The 18,093-nt window shown below is 48.9% G+C and overlaps 2 protein-coding genes across 4 annotated transcripts in view; one reads left to right on the forward strand and one right to left on the reverse strand.

Moving 5' to 3' along the window:
- Positions 1 to 15,390, forward strand: part of Crmp1 (collapsin response mediator protein 1) — a 50,106-nt gene extending 34,716 nt beyond the window's left edge. For both annotated transcript variants that reach the window (NM_001136058.2, NM_007765.4), the window contains exons 6-14: positions 1,312 to 1,392; positions 2,090 to 2,158; positions 2,886 to 3,006; positions 3,694 to 3,850; positions 6,079 to 6,220; positions 7,255 to 7,425; positions 9,595 to 9,774; positions 12,032 to 12,197; positions 14,344 to 15,390. In NM_001136058.2, the coding sequence (NP_001129530.1) occupies positions 1,312 to 1,392; positions 2,090 to 2,158; positions 2,886 to 3,006; positions 3,694 to 3,850; positions 6,079 to 6,220; positions 7,255 to 7,425; positions 9,595 to 9,774; positions 12,032 to 12,197; positions 14,344 to 14,435 (1,179 nt within the window). In that variant the 3' untranslated portion in view covers positions 14,436 to 15,390. The remainder of the gene's footprint in view (positions 1 to 1,311; positions 1,393 to 2,089; positions 2,159 to 2,885; positions 3,007 to 3,693; positions 3,851 to 6,078; positions 6,221 to 7,254; positions 7,426 to 9,594; positions 9,775 to 12,031; positions 12,198 to 14,343) is intronic.
- Positions 12,197 to 18,093, reverse strand: part of Evc (EvC ciliary complex subunit 1) — a 47,978-nt gene continuing 42,081 nt past the window's right edge. The window contains exon 22 of one of the 2 annotated variants that reach the window (XR_376820.4): positions 12,197 to 12,881. The gene's annotated coding sequence lies outside the window, so the exon portion shown is untranslated. Of the gene's footprint in view, positions 12,882 to 17,181; positions 17,976 to 18,093 lie in introns of those variants that run through there. The other variant, XR_868290.3, reaches the window with a different exon arrangement.

An 18,093-nucleotide genomic window follows, 5' to 3' on the forward strand; every position in this document is an offset into this window, starting at 1 on the left:
TAACACCCACCCTTCCTCCGTCAGTGGAGCCCTCTACCTCCTAGAGGAAGCTGTGGATGCCAATGCCAGCTTACCACACCTGTTGCTTGCTGACCAGCTAGAAAGATCTTTCCCACCAGCTCTGGGCCTGAGGCTCATAATATCCCCAACCTTACAGAGGTTGTTGGTGTGTTGAGTGACTTCATACAAGTGAAATTCAAGGACTCTTAGGAATTGCACCTTGGCTATTACTGTAGAACTGTGCTGACAGTGAGCTTTGCATGGAAGCCAGTCCAAAGAAGCACCTTGGATCAGACAACCACTTACCTAGGATGCCTTGAGCCTTTTAAGCAGACACAGGGTACTCTAGAAGCATTGAGCTGGTTGTAGTTCATGGAAGCAGTGTCGTATAATGAGTAGAATTATAACTAGTGCTTTTTTTCTTACATTGACCCACTGAGGCACCTGGCATGGATGTCAGCCATGGGCCTCTCATTGGAGGTCTTCCAGACTGTTTCCTGCCTCTGAGACCCCCCCCCCCCCCTTACATATGCAAGTATGCGTCCCAGGAGCAGCAGTCTTGTACTTAGAAAGAAGACAAAGAAGATGGCAGGAGTTATAGCAGTATTTCTCAACCTATGGGTCATGATTCCTTTGGGGGTCAAATATCAGATTTCCTGCATATCAGGTGTTTATATTATGATTCATAACAGTAGCAAAATTACAGGTATGAAATAGCAATGAAATAACTTTATGGTTGGGGGTTGTCTTAGTTAGGGTTTTATTGCTGTGAACAGACTCTATGACCAAGGCAACTCTTCTACGGACAACATTTAATTGGCGCTGGCTTACAGGTTCAGAGGTTCAGTTCATTATCATCAAGGTGGGAGCATGGCAGCTTCCAGGCAGGCATGGTGCAAGAGGAGCTGAGAGTTCTACATCTTCATCTGAAGGCTGCTAGGAGAAGACTGGCTCCCACATGGTTAGGAGGAGGGTCTCATTGCCTACCCTCACAGAGGCACACTTCCTTCAACAAGGCCACACCTACTCCAACAAGGCCACACCTCCTAAGAGTGACACTCCTGGGCCAAGTATATTCAAATCACCACAGGGGTTGCCACAACATGATGAACCAAATTAAAGGGTTGCATCATTAGGAGGGTTAACAACCACTGTGTTATAGTGACACTCTTTGCCTTTGATTGGTTTTATCCACCCAACTTCCTACCTCTTAATCCTGAAGCTGGTAGCCCATGGGGTCTACAGAGGCTGCAGGAGTGAGCACAGACTCCTACACCTTGATTTCTCACCAGCCCCATCTCTCCTCTTTAGCTGTATGAAGCCTTCACCTTCCTTAAGGGTTTGGGAGCTGTGATCTTAGTCCATGCAGAAAATGGAGATTTGATAGCTCAGGTGAGTGGTACAAGGTTCTCCCTCCTACCATAAAGGGGGCCTGCTACAAAGCAGACAGTAAAAGAGGGGTGCATCCTCCATTAGTGAGATGAGTGGGTGGGGAAGGGTGGAGTTGAACATTGGATGCCATATCACATGTGCAGATGAGAGATGTTCCCCTGTGTGATGCCTTGTGACTACTGGCAAGGCGTGTGGCTTCTGGGATCTGTTTTCTCCTCTGCATTGTGAGGTTCTGAACAAAATTGCCCTGCGAGTAGGGAGGGGTGGTGCCCCTCAGGGCCATGGGCACCCGGCTTCTTTGTTAAAATTTGGTTTCTGAGGATTTTACTCATTCTCATTATTGTGTAGTCAGCACTTTACCAGCTGAGCCATTTCCTTAGACTCTTATATCAGTCAGGTTTCTCTAGAGGAACAGAACAGACAGAACCGAGAGAATGAATATATCTATCATACTATATATCATATATCACATATCACATATACCACATATATATTATATACACATATATATTATATATATATACACATATATATACATATATATATATATTATATACATATACTATATATCATATATACCACATATATATTATATACATATGTAGTAAATCACACGCATCTGTCTGTCTGTCTGTCTATATTAGAGTGTCTTACAGCTAGTCCAACAATGCCTGTCTCATTGGTCCTTGTCTCCTAGGAACAAAAACGGATCCTGGAGATGGGCATCACGGGTCCCGAGGGTCATGCTCTGAGCAGACCCGAGGAGGTAAGGGCTCCCCACTCTGCTATCTGTAGCTTCCAAGTGCTCATTCCCCAGCCCTTCAGCTGGGACAGAACAGCTCAGCTGCACCCAGCTCCTCCTCCTTCTCTCTGCTCTGCCCTCTCCACCCTACTCTTCTCCCTTCTCTCTGCTCCTTCCCAAGACTCTGGAGGACACAAGTCAATCAAAGAGGCCAGAAAAGGCTCTGCCCACTCCAAAGTCCAGGAGCATCACCCCTGGGCTCTGCACACAACCCCAGTGTCCTGATTTGGGGAGAATCTTTAATGAAGACTTGGTATATTGGTGACAAAAAAATAGACAGAAAGTCCCAGTCAAACCATACCTCTCTTAAGGCCATGACTGAAGCCTTCACAGAGTGTAAACTAAAATCCCGAAATAGAAATCACAACAGTGCTTTGGCTTGCTGGTCCTGAGAGCACGGCTGGCCTAGAGGGGACTGAGACAAAACGAATCATGCTCAAGGGGTCACAGCAGCCAGTCATTTGACATGACTGTTTTGTGTGCCTTTGGACGCAGCGTCCTCTTGGGAGAATCTTCTGACACAGCCTGCAGAGTATTTCCAACAATCACAGGACATTGTTCTATCTCCAACTCTCCCAGCAGAATCATTTTCACTTTCCTCATTGTTCATCTGTTTTACACCCCCTTTATAAACGGGAGACTTATAGCTGCCTCCTTCCTCCTGTGACCTTTGTATTTGCTGTGTCCCCAGCTGGAGGCCGAGGCTGTGTTCCGGGCTATTGCCATTGCAGGCCGGATCAATTGCCCTGTGTACATCACCAAGGTCATGAGCAAGAGTGCAGCGGACATCATCGCACTGGCCAGGAAGAAAGGCAGGTGGTGCTTATCCTCCTGAGGGGCGGCAGACGGCTGGCCAGGTTACTCTAGGGCAGAGGTCTGCCAGGAGCTAGCAGCCTGTGGCCTCTGGTATACTGGAAGGGTGGTCTGGAGTTGGTTTTAGATTTGATTGCTAGTGTCAGAGACCTCTACAGCTCCCCAACAAGCTCTGAGCCTCAGCTCCTTCCTTTATAGTGTTCCCTGTTTCTACCTCCATTGGCCAGGTGAGACCACATGCTTCTTCTCTGACTTTAGAGCCATTCTCTGGGCTCACAAAGCTGATGATTAGTCCGGAATGCCCAGCAGGTCCTCCTGGATCCATCTCCACTTATTTGGGCCATTACCTGGGCTCTAGAGAGGGCTTGGCCCTCTCCCGTGCTCTGTTCAGGACTCACACGGGGAGCTTGGCGTTAAAACATAACCCAAGGGAACAGAGTCAGTTGTGGGTTGAGAAGAAGGAAGGCATTGTCCCAGAGTCAATGGGGACATGAGGAGCTGGATGTGGATAAGTGCTGGCCAGGACAGCTGCTATAACTGGCGACAGAATTGGCCTCTCATAGTAAGGGGACTGTGTGGTGTTGCCCCCGAGGCTTCTAGTCAGTTTCCTCTGTCGCAGACCCTCCTTTTGTGTCAGGATCAACACTATTGTCTATAACCACACTCTTGATGTTTGCCCCTTCAAGGCCCTCTTGTCTTCGGTGAGCCCATAGCCGCCAGCCTGGGAACCGATGGCACCCACTACTGGAGCAAGAACTGGGCCAAGGCAGCTGCATTTGTGACTTCCCCTCCCCTGAGCCCAGACCCCACCACTCCTGACTACTTGACCTCCTTGCTGGCCTGGTGAGAGCCATGGGGATGGGGACACAGGGCTGGGGTTGTGGGCGGAGTCAGTAGCTGGAAGCCACAGGCTAGTTAGACACACTAGAGAAGGGAGGTTTGGGGTCTACACTCAGAAAACAATATTCCACATTGTTTATAACAATTCTTCCTGGACCTAAGGGTGTGTTTTGCTTAGTGATAGCTCACATTTAGTGGCCACCTGCTCCTAGCAATTGAGTATTGTTTATGTACCTGCTGTGTTCTAAGCAGTTAGTGTGGTTGATAGCCTCTAGGACTGGGCACAAGAGACCAGGATTCAAATCTTGCCTTTACCACCGATTCCATCATCTTGGGCATCAGAGCACACGCAAAATCTCCGTGCCTTCTTCAGCTTGCTCATTGGCCACATGCACAGAATCAGATGCCTGCTTGTACGGGGCTAGTTGTGCCTCAGTGTGGGTGGAAAGCAGTTCAGTGATCAGCATCGTTGCTGGTGATGCATAGTATTTTTCACACAGTAGAAGGGCAGCCACGGCAGTCCCTTCCTTCCATCAGTCAGTGTGCGAGAAGAGGGCTCTGCAAGACCACACACTGAGCAGAGAGAGGCAGACTGCCACCGCAAGGGTGGATGGCTGGAGCTCTGTGGAGGAGATGAGTCAGGGCTGCACTTGGCGATAAGGCAGGACTTCCCAGTATAAGGAACTGTGTGGACAAACACGGGGATTCTGGCATAGGCGCCGTGTGGACATCTCTGTTCCCACACGATGTAGACACCATTTGCTGGAGAACTCAATTACTGAATCAGCACCGAAGCTGTAGCTTATGAATGTCAGATGCTTCCTCAGAATAAATAAAGAGTCCACGTCTTCCTGGGATGTGCTCTCACAGACATTGCCAACGTTCCATGGCAGGAGTATGACCTCAGTCCACAGAAACGGATGATGTCTCTCACCTTTGGTCACATCCACTCTGGCTCAGTGTGCTGGTGCCTCTTGCCTCCACAGACCTCCAAAAATGCCACCCCCCCATGTGCTGTCCAAGGTACTTAGGTACTTTAAATGTCAATGAGATCAAGGGAGGACCCCTTCCACCCATCCCATGATTTCTTCTCCCAAAGTGGAGTCCAGAAGGCAAAGCATGACCTGGATCCCCACTCCTTAACTAGACTTCCACCTGATCCCCGCTCCAGGCTGACTTCACCTCCCGTCTGCCCTTGGCTCTCTGCTCAGCTTAAACAGTCTCAGGCCCCTGACCCCGAGAAAGAACCAACGTCTCAGAGCCTTTGAGGTCTGCACTTTGCCCAACACTCTCTCACACGTCTCTCAGTCAGCTTATTAACTGCGTCCAGACCTTTGCTGGAAGGTTCCTTTTCAGAGAGGTATTGTCTGGTCGTCAGATTTAAAACCGCAGCTCATCTCAACTGCAGCACTCCTTTCTCCTGTCCCAACCTGCTGTGGCCCTGTTCCTACATCCACCATGCCACTGGTCTGTTGTCTGTCACCGTGGCCTCACGTTATTCCAGGCACAGAGCATGTGTATGGTGTAGGTTTGCTAAACAGTCCTGAACAAGACAGCTCCTAGGCATGTGTCTAGCATCCGAATGACCTATGGATCTGGATACTATAAAATAGAGGGCAGCATCAGCCTACATGTGTACCCACCAAGTCGCGGTCCTCTCATCACTGGTCCTGGCCCTCTAGGCTCAGACTCTAGATGCATCCAATGCTCCTTGTGTCCAAAGTCTCAATGGGCAAAATGAAAAACCCAGAGATCTATGTCACTCAACTATTACCCACGAGCAAATATTTGTTGTGTAAGCCCAGTAGAGAGGGCCCAGCTGCCATAGGCCAGCAACCTCACTGCAAGAGACACATGTCAATGTGTGTGTGTGTGTGTGTGTGTGTGTGTGTGTGTGTGTGACTCTCTTGTGACGGGAGGAGATGTGAGGCTTGGGTTGCAGATGGGAGGCTCCTGATGATGTGCTGGCATGTTTTGAGTTGACAGACTGATGTTGGATGACTGACTATATTATTGTTTATTGAGATAGGGCTGGGTAGTTTATTGTTTCGCATGTGTTAGACCCTGGCTTCAATTTTGAACACTAGAAAAAAAAATACCAAGGTAAAATCCCCAGTGCTCAGCGCCTCCTTCAGAACTAACATAGAGCCAATGGTGTTTAAAGTTCCAATCCTGTGCTGGGTGAACCATTTCCAGTGAGTGTAACTCTGTCTCATTTATGCTCTTGCCAGTGGAGACTTGCAGGTCACAGGTAGTGGCCACTGTCCCTACAGTACTGCTCAGAAGGCTGTGGGCAAGGACAACTTCACTCTGATCCCTGAGGGTGTCAATGGTATAGAAGAGCGGATGACCGTTGTCTGGGACAAGGCAGTGGTAAGTCCACCCTTTCTCTCCTGGAAGTTTCTACAAGCACCTTGCCTGGACCATCCAAGCCAGTGGTATGGACGCAAGGCTCTGAAGTCTTTCTTACCTGAAAGTAGAGATGGGTACAGAGGACTCATGGGAAACTAGCCGCAGGCAGTAGAGTCCACACTTCCTGATGTCATGGTCCTGAAGGAGGAAAAGTGGATGGTGGAGGGAAGTGGGTTTTAGCTCATCAAAAGGGCTCTAAAAATCGCGTGTGTCTATCTTCATGTGTGCTTGCGTGTGTATGCTTGTGTGCGTGTGTGTGCATGTTTGTGGGTGCTCATGTGCCATGGTGCCTGGTATGAAATTCAGAGGACAGCCTGTGGGAATCAGTTTTCTGTAGTAGGTGTCTTTACTTGCTGAGTCATCTTTCCAGTCCCTGCCTTATTTACTTATTTATTTATATTTTGTGTTATGGGTGTTTTGACTGTATTAATGTCTGTGTACCACTTGTTGGGTGCCCTTGAAGGCAAGCAGGTGGCCCTGGAGATGCTGGAATTGAAATTATGAACTTTTGTGAGTCATCATGTGGGTGCTGGGAATCCTCACCGCCAAGCTGTCTCTCCAGCCCCTCCCTGTCTTATTTTTTGAGACAGGGTCCCTCTCGGGCCTCAAGCTCACCAAGTAAGTGTGGGTCTGGCTGCTTACTGAGCCCCAGGGATACTCCTGTCTTCCCCCTCCCCAGTGCTAAGATTACAGGTCTGGGCTGCTGTGCCTGGCCTTTTACATCAGTTCTGGAGATTGGACTAAGATCCTCATGCTTAGGTCATGAAAACTTTACTAACTGAGCCACCTCCTGGACCCAGTGGGCCTAGAACCACTGATAGGCCATCACAGTGGCTCCTGTACAGGCATCAGCAGCCCTCCTCTGCAGCTCCTTCACCCTTGCTCTGTTCAGATTTCTCTCAAGGGTGACTGGTGCCCATTTGTGTAGACGCCATTGGAAGGCCCAGGTCTGTGCCTATCTGTTCTTCTCCTCAATGCATGAGTCTTGATTTCAGGCTACTGGCAAGATGGATGAGAACCAGTTTGTAGCCGTCACCAGCACCAACGCAGCCAAGATCTTCAACCTGTACCCGAGGAAAGGTCGGATCGCTGTGGGCTCCGATGCTGACGTAGTCATCTGGGACCCAGATAAGATGAAGACCATAACAGCCAAAAGCCATAAATCAGTAAGTCCCAGCCCACCCGTGGCACTTTTAGATTGGGTGGGTGATGGTTGTGTTGCATCATTTCAGAAGCGTCTGGCTAGAGAATGGTTCAGGGTTTTCCAAATCTGCCCCATGGCTGCACCAGCAGCTCACACTGGAGAGACTCCAGGGAGGTGCCTTCAGCAGGCTCAGCCAGGCTGCTGCTATGGTTTGTGAACCTGCTCCCTACCCTCTGCCTCTTTCTTTGGCCATGTACACAGGGAAGGTACGTCAGTTTCTGGCCATTGCATTCCCCAGAAGAGCAGCCAGTGCTTATACCCCTCAGCCATCACTCCAGCCCCCAGCATACCTTTTAAAAATGAAAGTTTGGAATAGAAATCATGGAGTAAAATTTGGAAACTGCAAGAGTGAAATTTATGACCTGGCTACAGAAAATAGTAAAAAAAAATAGTTTGTAGAGCCAAGGAAACAGCACGGCAGAAGATACAGAGCTCAGGGCAAGGACTAGGGGCAGAAATCTGCCTCTCACTGAAGGAAAGGTAGGCTCTTTGCAAGGTGGAGAAAATACTGTAAGACTAATAAATACTAAGACAGTTGCACAGTAAGGTTGTGCAGATGTGTGTGTTGCCTCGGGGAAGACAGACACCAGGGTGTAATGTGCATACCTGTGATACTGTCACAGCATCAGGGACACTCAGAGTTGCCAGAGCTGGAACCTAGTGTCACCTCTTCAGGTGATGGAGATCACGTGATCACACATAGAGACTGCACACACAGTGTGTCTTAGCAAAAACATAGAAATATCCCATTTGTTTGGTGTTGGGAAGTGTATGTAGATCAGTGGTAGTCCCAATGCAGGTTGGGACTCAGCTCAACGGCTTACGAACTGTAAAGAGCGCTCAGCCTCAAGTCATGCTGAGGACTTCCGGGATGCTGCTGCTGAGAATACGGCCTTGTATGATGTGCAGCCAGCATGCGTGCGTGCGTGTGTGTGTGTGTGTGTGTTTGTGTGTGTGAAAGATATATATATATATATATATATATATATATATATATATATATATATAGAGAGAGAGAGAGAGAGAGAGAGAGAGTTAACATTCAGAAGTCCTTTAAGGCACTCCGATCAGTCGGAAGTAGAGAGCATCTCTACCAGATACATGTCATACCACTTGATTGCTTTCAACCACACATGACCCAATTTAAAAATAATTGATAAAAAAATAAACACAGTTAAGAGGAGGTGAAAAGCCTTATGGTCATGGCAGTTGGTTGGCTCCTGGAGTTGAGTTTCCTCTTCAAGAGCAACAAACCTAACGCAGAGTTTTAGATGTTCTGTTGTCTTTCTTGTTATTTTTTTTTAAAGATTTTAATTTACTTTTTAATTACATATATGTGTGTGTATCTGTGGAGAGATTAATGTAGTAGAGCCTGCAGATGCCAGAAGAGGGAGTTGGACCCTCTGGAACTGTAGTTATAGGGCTGTGAGCTGCCTGGTATGGGTGTTGGGAACCAAAGTCTGGTCTTCTGCTCTCTCTCTCTCTCTCTCTCTCTCTCTCCCTCCCTCCATCCTCTTGCTTTTTCTTTGAGGAGGGGATGTGCTGGTCAGGGACACAGTGAAGGAATGAGTTCTTCTCATCCACACATTTGTCTCAAAGATTGAACTCAGGTCGTCAGGCTTGGCAGCAAGCACGCTGCCCACTGAGCCACCTCGCAGGCCCTGTTGTCTTTTCAGTAGACGAGACCGCAACAGCATGATCTTGCCCTGTGCTCAGACTGTAGGTGTGCAACGTTCCTCGACTTCCACCTGGCAGTGCAGACTGGGCTCATTCCTTGGGGCGTGATTTGCCTGTGTACTGCAAGTGTTTTAGGGAAGCCCGTGTACTTTAGTTAGGAAGCGCTCCCTCATAAAATATAACAACATCACAGAAACGTAAGTTACAATCAGAAAGTACACAGTGATTGTCTACAGAGGAGCATAGCTTCCATTCAAGATGCCCTGGGGGTAGGTGTTAACATTCAGTTCCAGCAAGTACTGTTTATTGTCTGTTGTGTATGATAGACTATCACAGAGAGAAGGAAAAAAAAGTCATTGGAAAATACAACAGATCATCCTATGCGTGCCATGCAGCTGTAGGGGAAACCCTGGCTGTGGTACAGAAGTAACTCTGGGCTTTTTTGCATTCACAGACTGTGGAGTACAACATCTTTGAGGGCATGGAGTGCCACGGCTCCCCCCTGGTGGTCATCAGTCAGGGCAAGATTGTCTTTGAGGATGGAAACATCAGTGTCAGCAAGGGCATGGGCCGCTTCATCCCTCGGAAGCCATTCCCAGAGCATCTCTACCAGCGTGTCAGGATCAGAAGCAAGGTGAGCTGCACGGAGGGCCCTTGAGTTGCTGTCCCCTTCTCTGGGAACAGGGCTCTGTCCTGTGGAGGGTCAATGGGTGTGGCTGTGTGTCCCTATGTGTTCATCTGAGACCAGACAAGGCCAGGGAGGTTGCGGGGCTTTGCAGTCTGTGTCCGGTGCACCCATGTGTGAGAGGTGCTCGTGAGCTGCTTGGGGCTCTGCCTTGCACATCTTGGAGGTTCCTCACATAGCCCACTGCAGAGTCATGAGCTTTATTTTTCAGATTAGCACATGATGCTCAGGGCCTCAGAAGACTTACCCAGTTACCCATCTACAGCCCACAGTCTGAGGGCTGTCTCCCAGCTGACCTGCCTAGCTCTCTCCTCCTCCCCTCCTGCCACATCGTATCTACTTCTTTTCCAAAATCTTGAGCTGTGGCCTTGGAAGGCCCCAGGAAGCTCTTGTCCTTGTCTCTGACTCAGAAGAGGGAACTCTGAAGTTCTTACTGTGGCCATCCCCCACCCCCTGTCTGTGACCCTCCTGTCACCATATGAACTCATTATCTACATGATCTAAGTGATGCTGTGCTGGAAAGGCCACCTGTGTGTGTGTTGTCTGTGTGTCTTTATTTCTTGTGCATGTACACATGTGTATCTGTGTTGTGTACTACACAGGTGTGCCACTGCATGTATTGCACACACATGCACATGTGTACATACTCATTGTGTGTAATGTGCATGCATGCATGTGTAAACATTTGTCTGTTGCTTGTATTATACATGTATGCATATGTGTGCACCTATGTGTGCTGCGCATACATATTTGTGTGTATTCATTTATCCATTGTATATTATGTATACATGTGTTTATTATGTATACTATAAATGTATGCATATGTGTGTGCCCACTTTGCACTGTGTACACATGTATGTATATGTTCATTTATCCATTGTGTATATTGTACAGTATATGCATATGTGTGGTTGTGTGCCTACTGAGTACACTGTGCATGCATGTGCATATTCATTGTATGTACTGTACATATGCATATATATGTATTTATACGTATGTATATATATGTATATACACACACATATATACATATTATACATATATACATATTATACATATGTATATATGTGTGTGTGTGTCTTGCATATTGGGTGTGCACACATGCATATGTAAATTTGTACTTGAGTGGCTGCATTCTCCTGTGTGTGTTTTCATTCTTGTACTTTATCAATGGTAGCACTACTTCTTGATTAGACAGCGAACTCAGACACCTTCTCCAAGCCTCAGACCCCACAGAGTTGCCCCGGTCAGTTCTCCCTCTGCCTCTGCTACAAGGGGCAGTACCAGATAGACACACATCACAGGCTCTGTGGGCCAGAGGTCTCAGGTACCAAAATGGCTGGGATGCCCACTCCTCACAGCCTTGGCTGGGCTGTAGACCTGGTCTGCGGCTGAGTCCTGTGGTGAACAGTTAACTGTCACGGAGAAAGTACCTGGCCCATGCTAAGTCATCAGTTTGCATTCGAGAGTCCGGTTACTGTACCTGGGGTTCCCTGCCCTAGTGCCTGGGCAGTGGACAGGAGCCAGGCTGGGAGTGGGGCACAGAACCTGCCTTTGGCTGCCCTGAGCCGAGGGAAGGGTAGTGACTGAAGGGAGGCATGACATGCAGGGTGACAGGGGCACAAGTCACTGGAGGCCTTGGTAGTCAGGGAGCAGGGACTTGGGACAAAGCTCAGCCTGCCAGTTTTGGAGGAGGAGGAATCTGGAACTGGGGTCAGAACACTTGACATCACTGGTCCGTTTAAGGCTTTGGACAGTTCCCTGGATACACGCTGTTCTCTGAGGCCTGGAGCCAGTGTCATCTCCGTAGGACATTTTCGAGACTGTCTGGGCTGTAGAGATCTCCAGCTGGCTCCATGGGTCCCTCTCTCAGTCCTGGGCTGTTGGACTTCTTTCAGTGTCATGGCAGACAGCCTCCTTGCTTCTGGATGGTGGCAGCCTGCCCTCTTGTGGCCACCATTGGGAAGTCCTTGATTCTGGTGCCCTGTCTTAGCCTCCCTCCTTTAACCAGTCTCCTGCCCCCAGTTCCTCATCTCCCTGTGTACTCTGTAAAGATGAGACTGGTGTGTGTGTGTGTGTGCATCCATATTGCACTGTGCTGTGTGGGCACATGTCTCTGTGGGCACAAGTGTGGCTTAGTGAGCGTTGTTGGCTGGACAGAAGCACAGACACAGTGATCATCTGACTCTTCTCTCCTTCTGTTAAGGTTTTCGGGTTGCATAGTGTTTCCAGGGGCATGTACGATGGGCCTGTGTACGAGGTGCCAGCTACACCCAAACATGCTGCTCCTGCTCCTTCTGCCAAATCCTCGCCTTCTAAACACCAACCCCCACCCATCCGGAACCTCCACCAGTCCAACTTCAGCTTATCAGGTAGTCTCATGGAAGCCAGGCTCCTGTGGAAAGGGGCACATGGCTGTGGGCATAGGTGGAGAAGGCCAGAAGGCATGGGCACACTCCTCTGCTATGCCCCCAAGACACAGTCTAGGCGGGTGTTTCTAGGGTGCAGCACAGCATGTTAATTCTTGACCTTGGCACAAGTCAGCCCTGGGCTTAAGCATTATGGGGGTGGGAGAGAGGACACTGCCACTCTTATACCAGGAAGCTAATCGTGGAGCCCAGAGGTAGGTATGAGGCAGGAGCCCTGTCATTTCCTGGGTACATGCTCTGTGCCTGGCCCTCAACCACACCCGCCCTCCTGGCTTAGGAAGCACAATATGGACTTTATGTCACCCCCACATGGTGGTGGTGTGTTCCTGGTATTGTTTGAAGTTTCACAAAATTCAGTCTTAGGATTCAGGGCTCAACAATGCTTAGGAATAAGGTCCCAGCTTGAAGACGTGTACCTGCAACTCCACCAGATGGCCACACGAGGGCAGACACAACACTGGGAGCACTGTACTGTCATTGAAATTCCAGTTAGAGCCAGTGTAGGGTCCTAGGGATTTGATGATCAATGATGCACATCTGGACAGCTTCAGATGAGCCAAAGAACTTGCTGAATTCCACAGTTTAGAGTTCAGGTTGTTGGATTCAATGGCTTTTAAAAACAGGAACCTGTGGGGGGAAAAATAAAAATAAAAACAGGAGCCACTTAAAATGTGAACCTGGGCTCTTGAGCTGTATAAAAACAGGCAGTGGGCTAAAGTAGGTCAGTGGGTCATACCAGAAAGAGTATGTGCTAGCAACAGAGAGGGTGGAAGGATAGAAAGAGGGTGTAGTTTTAGCTTAAATTGTAGGATGAGAAGTACTCTGCACAGGGAATACAGTGGATCCTGGGTCAGGGGACCCTGGGACACAACTCACTTTTCACTATCCTTTCTTGAAATAGCTACCCGAGTACAATTCTGATATTAAAGGTAGCCAATGTTATTGCACAAAAAGATTCCAAGCACAGCTCTTGAATCTTGTCTGGTATGCGCAGAAGGCTGCCTTCTGTGCTGGGAGGAGCTGGCAGACTGGCTCTCTAAGTCCATCAGACAACTGAATACTGTAGATCTATCCTTAGATGTGGATATAATAATCTTTAGATCAAAGATAGCCCTGTAATAACAAGCCTGTGTTAGGGCTTTTGGCCCGCTCTCTGCCTGGGCCCTCTATCCCCTCTGAAGCTCACAGTGCTGCCCTCAGGGCTTCGTGGACATTTACCAAATGTCAATCCTGCTGCCAGCCGCATAGCTGATTCCCCTGCATTGCTATAAAGTTCACCCTCGTCCACTTCCAAGGCAGGGCACTGCTCTGGCACATAGGTGCAGTGTGTTAGGCTAGCAGGCATCTTCACGGTAATAGTTACCTGAAGATGGAATGAAGGCGCATGATGGAAAATGAATGAAGTGTAGGCTGAGTCCTGAGTGGCCAGGAAGACAGACAGACAGACAGACAGACAGACAGATAGCTGACAATGGGACAGCTGGGAGAACCAGAGCTGAACTCTGTGCCAGGCTCTTGGTGGCCCTCCTAGTCAGGCCCTGTAAAGTCAGGGTCAGCAGGGCAGTTAGTCAGTCCACATGCAGGCACAGACTTGTGTAGTGTGCATGCACACATTTATCAAATGCCATTGGAGCAAGGGACACTGGGCAAAGGAGGGTGGGCTTCAGGGGAAAGCCAGTATGGGTGTGAGTCCTGCCTTCCCAACCTAGTATCTGTGTCCTTAGGGTATTCAGCCTGAACCTCAGCACCCTTAGTTTTGAATTGTGGGTAAAACACATATCTATCATCAGTTTGTGTGTTCTTGGTACACACCAGTGCACCACGTCTGCCTGCACCAGTAGGAACTCCCTAAGTGTTTTCCTCTCTCAAGGCCAAACTATGCTAGAGTCAGAGATATAGGAGAGGGGCCTCAGGACTGGCAGGTACCCAGACGAGGTCAGGAAGGTCTACAGATCAGGGACCCTTCCCAGAGTGAACCTGGACAGGGCCTTGAAGGTGGGTTGGAGTGAGGGGCATTGTCAGCCTCAGCATGCCAAGGTGATGTGAACAGGTCTTATCCCATACACTGTTGGCTTTCTGTCTCTTTTAGGTGCCCAGATAGATGACAACAATCCAAGGCGTACAGGCCACCGCATTGTGGCGCCCCCTGGTGGCCGCTCCAACATCACCAGCCTCGGTTGACCTCAGATGAGCCAGATATGCAAGAGTGAAGGATTATGGGAAAACGTCCATTCCTTTTCCGTGTTTTTGAAGCCCACAGTTTTAGTTGGTACTGACGGAGGGGAGATTGAGCGATGCTCTTTCCTTCTCTGTTTAGGAAGAAGTGGTACTAGTGTGGTGTGTTTGCCTGGAAGTCCCTCGCCCACAGTGTGTGTTCACACCGACTCCACCTCAGAGCATGGTGCCTCCGTTTTCCCTTCCTAGTGACCCCAGGTTTAGCATCGTCCTATACTGTTCCCTCCACTCCTCCATGACCCTCTGAGTGATGGTTCTTTTGCGCCCTGTAGCTGTTCTAGGATAGGATGCATGTTAGTAAGTTACGTATGCAAGTCTGAGCGCGCGCGGCTGATGGACATCGTCGAGGACCGACATAGACCCGATGCCAAGACCTTAGCCCCAAGGGGAGATTTCCAAACTCTTAAAAATGAAGGCTCCCATGAGTCTTCACTAGAAAGATGTGGTCCCCATCCCCACCCTGACTGAGACCTGTGAAGATGCAGAGTGGCAGGGAAGGTCACAGAGCTCCACCACCCATGTCCTGTGTCAACAACCCGGTCCCTGTGGCACCTGTAACTGGCCATAGTGTCTTTCTGGTCTGTGTGTTCTTCCAGCCAGCCTTGGGCTTTGGGCCCAGCCAGGCTCACACCCAGAAAGGGGTGTCCTGACACCCCACCCAGGCCTTGAGGACGGTGCGGTAATGACTGCCCAGGCTGCCTGAGTCTCTGACCCTCTGAGGAGTTCGAGCAGGGCAGTCAGATTTTTAAAGTTTTGTACAGTTTTCCTTTGTATTCACTTCCATTTTTACTTAATAACTGACTTGTTGGTGGCTCTTATTTCTGAATTCAAAGCTTGTGAAAAAAAATAAAGAAATTAAATTGCCCGTTGATCTGAGTGGGTGTTTTCACTTGGGTTTATCAACTGCCTGGTCCTCATTCTGACTCTGCGATGACCGAGTACTGGGGACCCTGGGGGTGAGAGATGGGAGAGAAGAGTGAGTACACGTCTTGGGGAAATGGGTCAAGACCCTGGATCAATAGGCAGGCTTTTGGGTTATGCGTTGATGGACAGACACAGCTCACAGATGGGTGTGCTTAGGAACTGGGTCACTAAGGATGATACAGAGCAGTGACTCTCTATGTCGTGCTCTAGAGCGGAGGGGCTGGGAGAAGGCTGTAATTTCTGTAAGGAACCATGCTACTATCCAGCTAAGTAAGCCCGGGGTTAAAGAATAAGAGTGTCCCCAAGTGAAGGGCACCCTTGCAAAGTGAGTGGTAATTTTTCTCTACAGTTCCACAGAGACCCTATAGGAAAGGACATGGGGCCAGACCAACTTGGTTTCAGGGGAAAGATCTTTACTTACAGTAGCAGTTCCCTATGAGAGAAAGGCATTGCAAGGTTCTGTGAGTACCCAGGGCCTACTTGGGATGGGATGTGATAAGCAACCTTTAAAAAAAAAATCCCTGTTAGGCAGGGCTCAAGGTCTATTGGGCAGCTTGGGGCCCAGCAGGTGCCTGGCTGCATAGACATCAGCTTGTGGGTGTCACAAGCCCCACATTGGGAGGGAGGTTTTGTTCCTATTATATTTCTGTGTTTGTGATGGTGTACCAGCTTCTTAGAAACCAAGAATCCCCTCCTGTGGCAACCCTCTGACTCCTGAGGAGCTGTAGTCTCCTATCATGATCCCGGGGTGAAGTAGGTACTACTGGACAAGGGCTTCTCTTAGACCAGGCACTCCTCTCCTTAGTCACCCTGACTCTCCGGAGTCGTCTTCCCCTGCATACTCTCTAGAAGTCAGGAGAAGTCCTGGCTTTATATTAATCAATTAGTTGATTAATTAATTAATTAACTTATTTTCGAGATAAGGTTTCTCTTTTTAGCCTTGGCTGTTCTGAAACTTGCTCTGTGGACCAGGCTGACCTTGAACTCAGAGACCCACCTGCCTCTTATATGTTCTGGGATTAAAGGTGTGCACCACCACACCTGTTGAGATCCTGGTTTTAAAGGCTTAAAGGGGTCATGGGGAGAAGTTGAGACTTGGGACCATGAGGCCAGGTTAGAGTCTCTGAAGAGAGCGCAGAAGAGGCTACTGGTAAAGGCACAATCCAGATACAAAGAAGATCCCGGCATGTCAGGGGTGTCAGTGCCACAGGACAGCCACCACGGACAGCAGCGTGTATGGGGTGGAGCCAGCCTGAGCCTAGGAGGCAAGCCATGCATGTTGTAGTTGGTATTGCCAGAGAAGTGGGGCTGTCCAGGCCTTTTGAATCCACAGAATTGTGAGTGCGTCCCAGACACCAGGCACTGAAATTTTGACATTGTTGAACTTTGTTTTGCTTTGTTGTGATTGTGGCTGTGCCCTGGTGCTGGTCTTTACCTCTTGGAGTTAGGGAGTACTTTTCTCTCTGTCTCTGTCTCTGTCTCTGTCTCTCTGTCTCTCTCTCCCTCCATTCCCTCCCTCTTCCCCTCTCTCTTTCTCCTTCTTCCACCTCTTCGTCCTTCTCTTTTTCTTCCTCTGCCTCCTCTTTCTGCCTCCTCTTCTTTTTACAGGAGCCCATATTCAAGAGACGTGGAATTTTAGACTTCAGATACTTTAGAGAGGATTTATTATTTATTTTTCGTAAAACACACACACACACACACACATACACACACAACCCTCGTCTCATACAATATATATCCCAAACACAGTCCCCCCCCTCCCTTCACTCCTCCCAGTATCCACCACTACCTCCTCCCCTCTCCCTGAGATCTACTCCTCAGTTTTCCTTCAGAAAAGAGCAGTCCTCCCAAGGATATCAATCAAACATAGCATAACAAGTTCCAATAAGACGGGGCACAAACCTTTGTATTAGGGTTGGGTAAGGCAGCACAGTAGGGGGAAAAGCCAAGAGCAGGCAAACGAGTCAGAGATACTCCCATTCCCACTGTTAGGAGTCCCACAAAACACCAAGCTAACAACCTTAACAAACTTGCAGAGGACCTAGTGCAGACTCATGCAAGCGTCACGGTTATCACTGCAGTCTCTGTGAGCCGCTATGAGCCCTGCTTAGCAGGTTCTTCCATAGCCTTGTCCTGGTGTGCTTGACCTCTCTGGACCCCACAATTCTCCCCACCCTCTTCTATGGGGTTCCCTGAGCTCTTAGGGGAGGTGTTCTCTGGAGATCTCCAATTTGGGCTCCTTCTGCACCTAATGTTTAGCTGTGGGTCTCTGGTGATGATTGGGCCAGGCATTGGTTTTGAGGATAGCAGAATATCATTATTGATTTTTTTTCTATCCTAGGTCTCTAGGTTATCCAGCCTTTGGTTTCCAGTCACCCAGGCAGTGTCAGTGTGGGGCATGGGCTCACGTTCATGGTGTAGGCCTCAGATGAGATCAGGCATTGGTTGTCCATATCCACGTGTTCTAGCTTCCATTGCCCCCATCCATCTTGAAGGTGGGATAGATTGTAGGTTGAAGGTTTGTGGCTGGGCTGATGTTGCAGTCTTACCATGGTAAGTTGCCTAGTTACAGAGAATGGCTCTTTCATGCTCTGTATCCTCCATTACTAGGAGTCCTCACTAGGGTGGATCTTGTAGAGTCCTGGGCATACCTACTACACTGTTTTCACAATGCCTGTCA

Source organism: Mus musculus, chromosome 5, assembly GCF_000001635.26.
Source record: "Mus musculus strain C57BL/6J chromosome 5, GRCm38.p6 C57BL/6J".
NCBI lineage: Eukaryota > Metazoa > Chordata > Mammalia > Rodentia > Muridae > Mus > Mus musculus.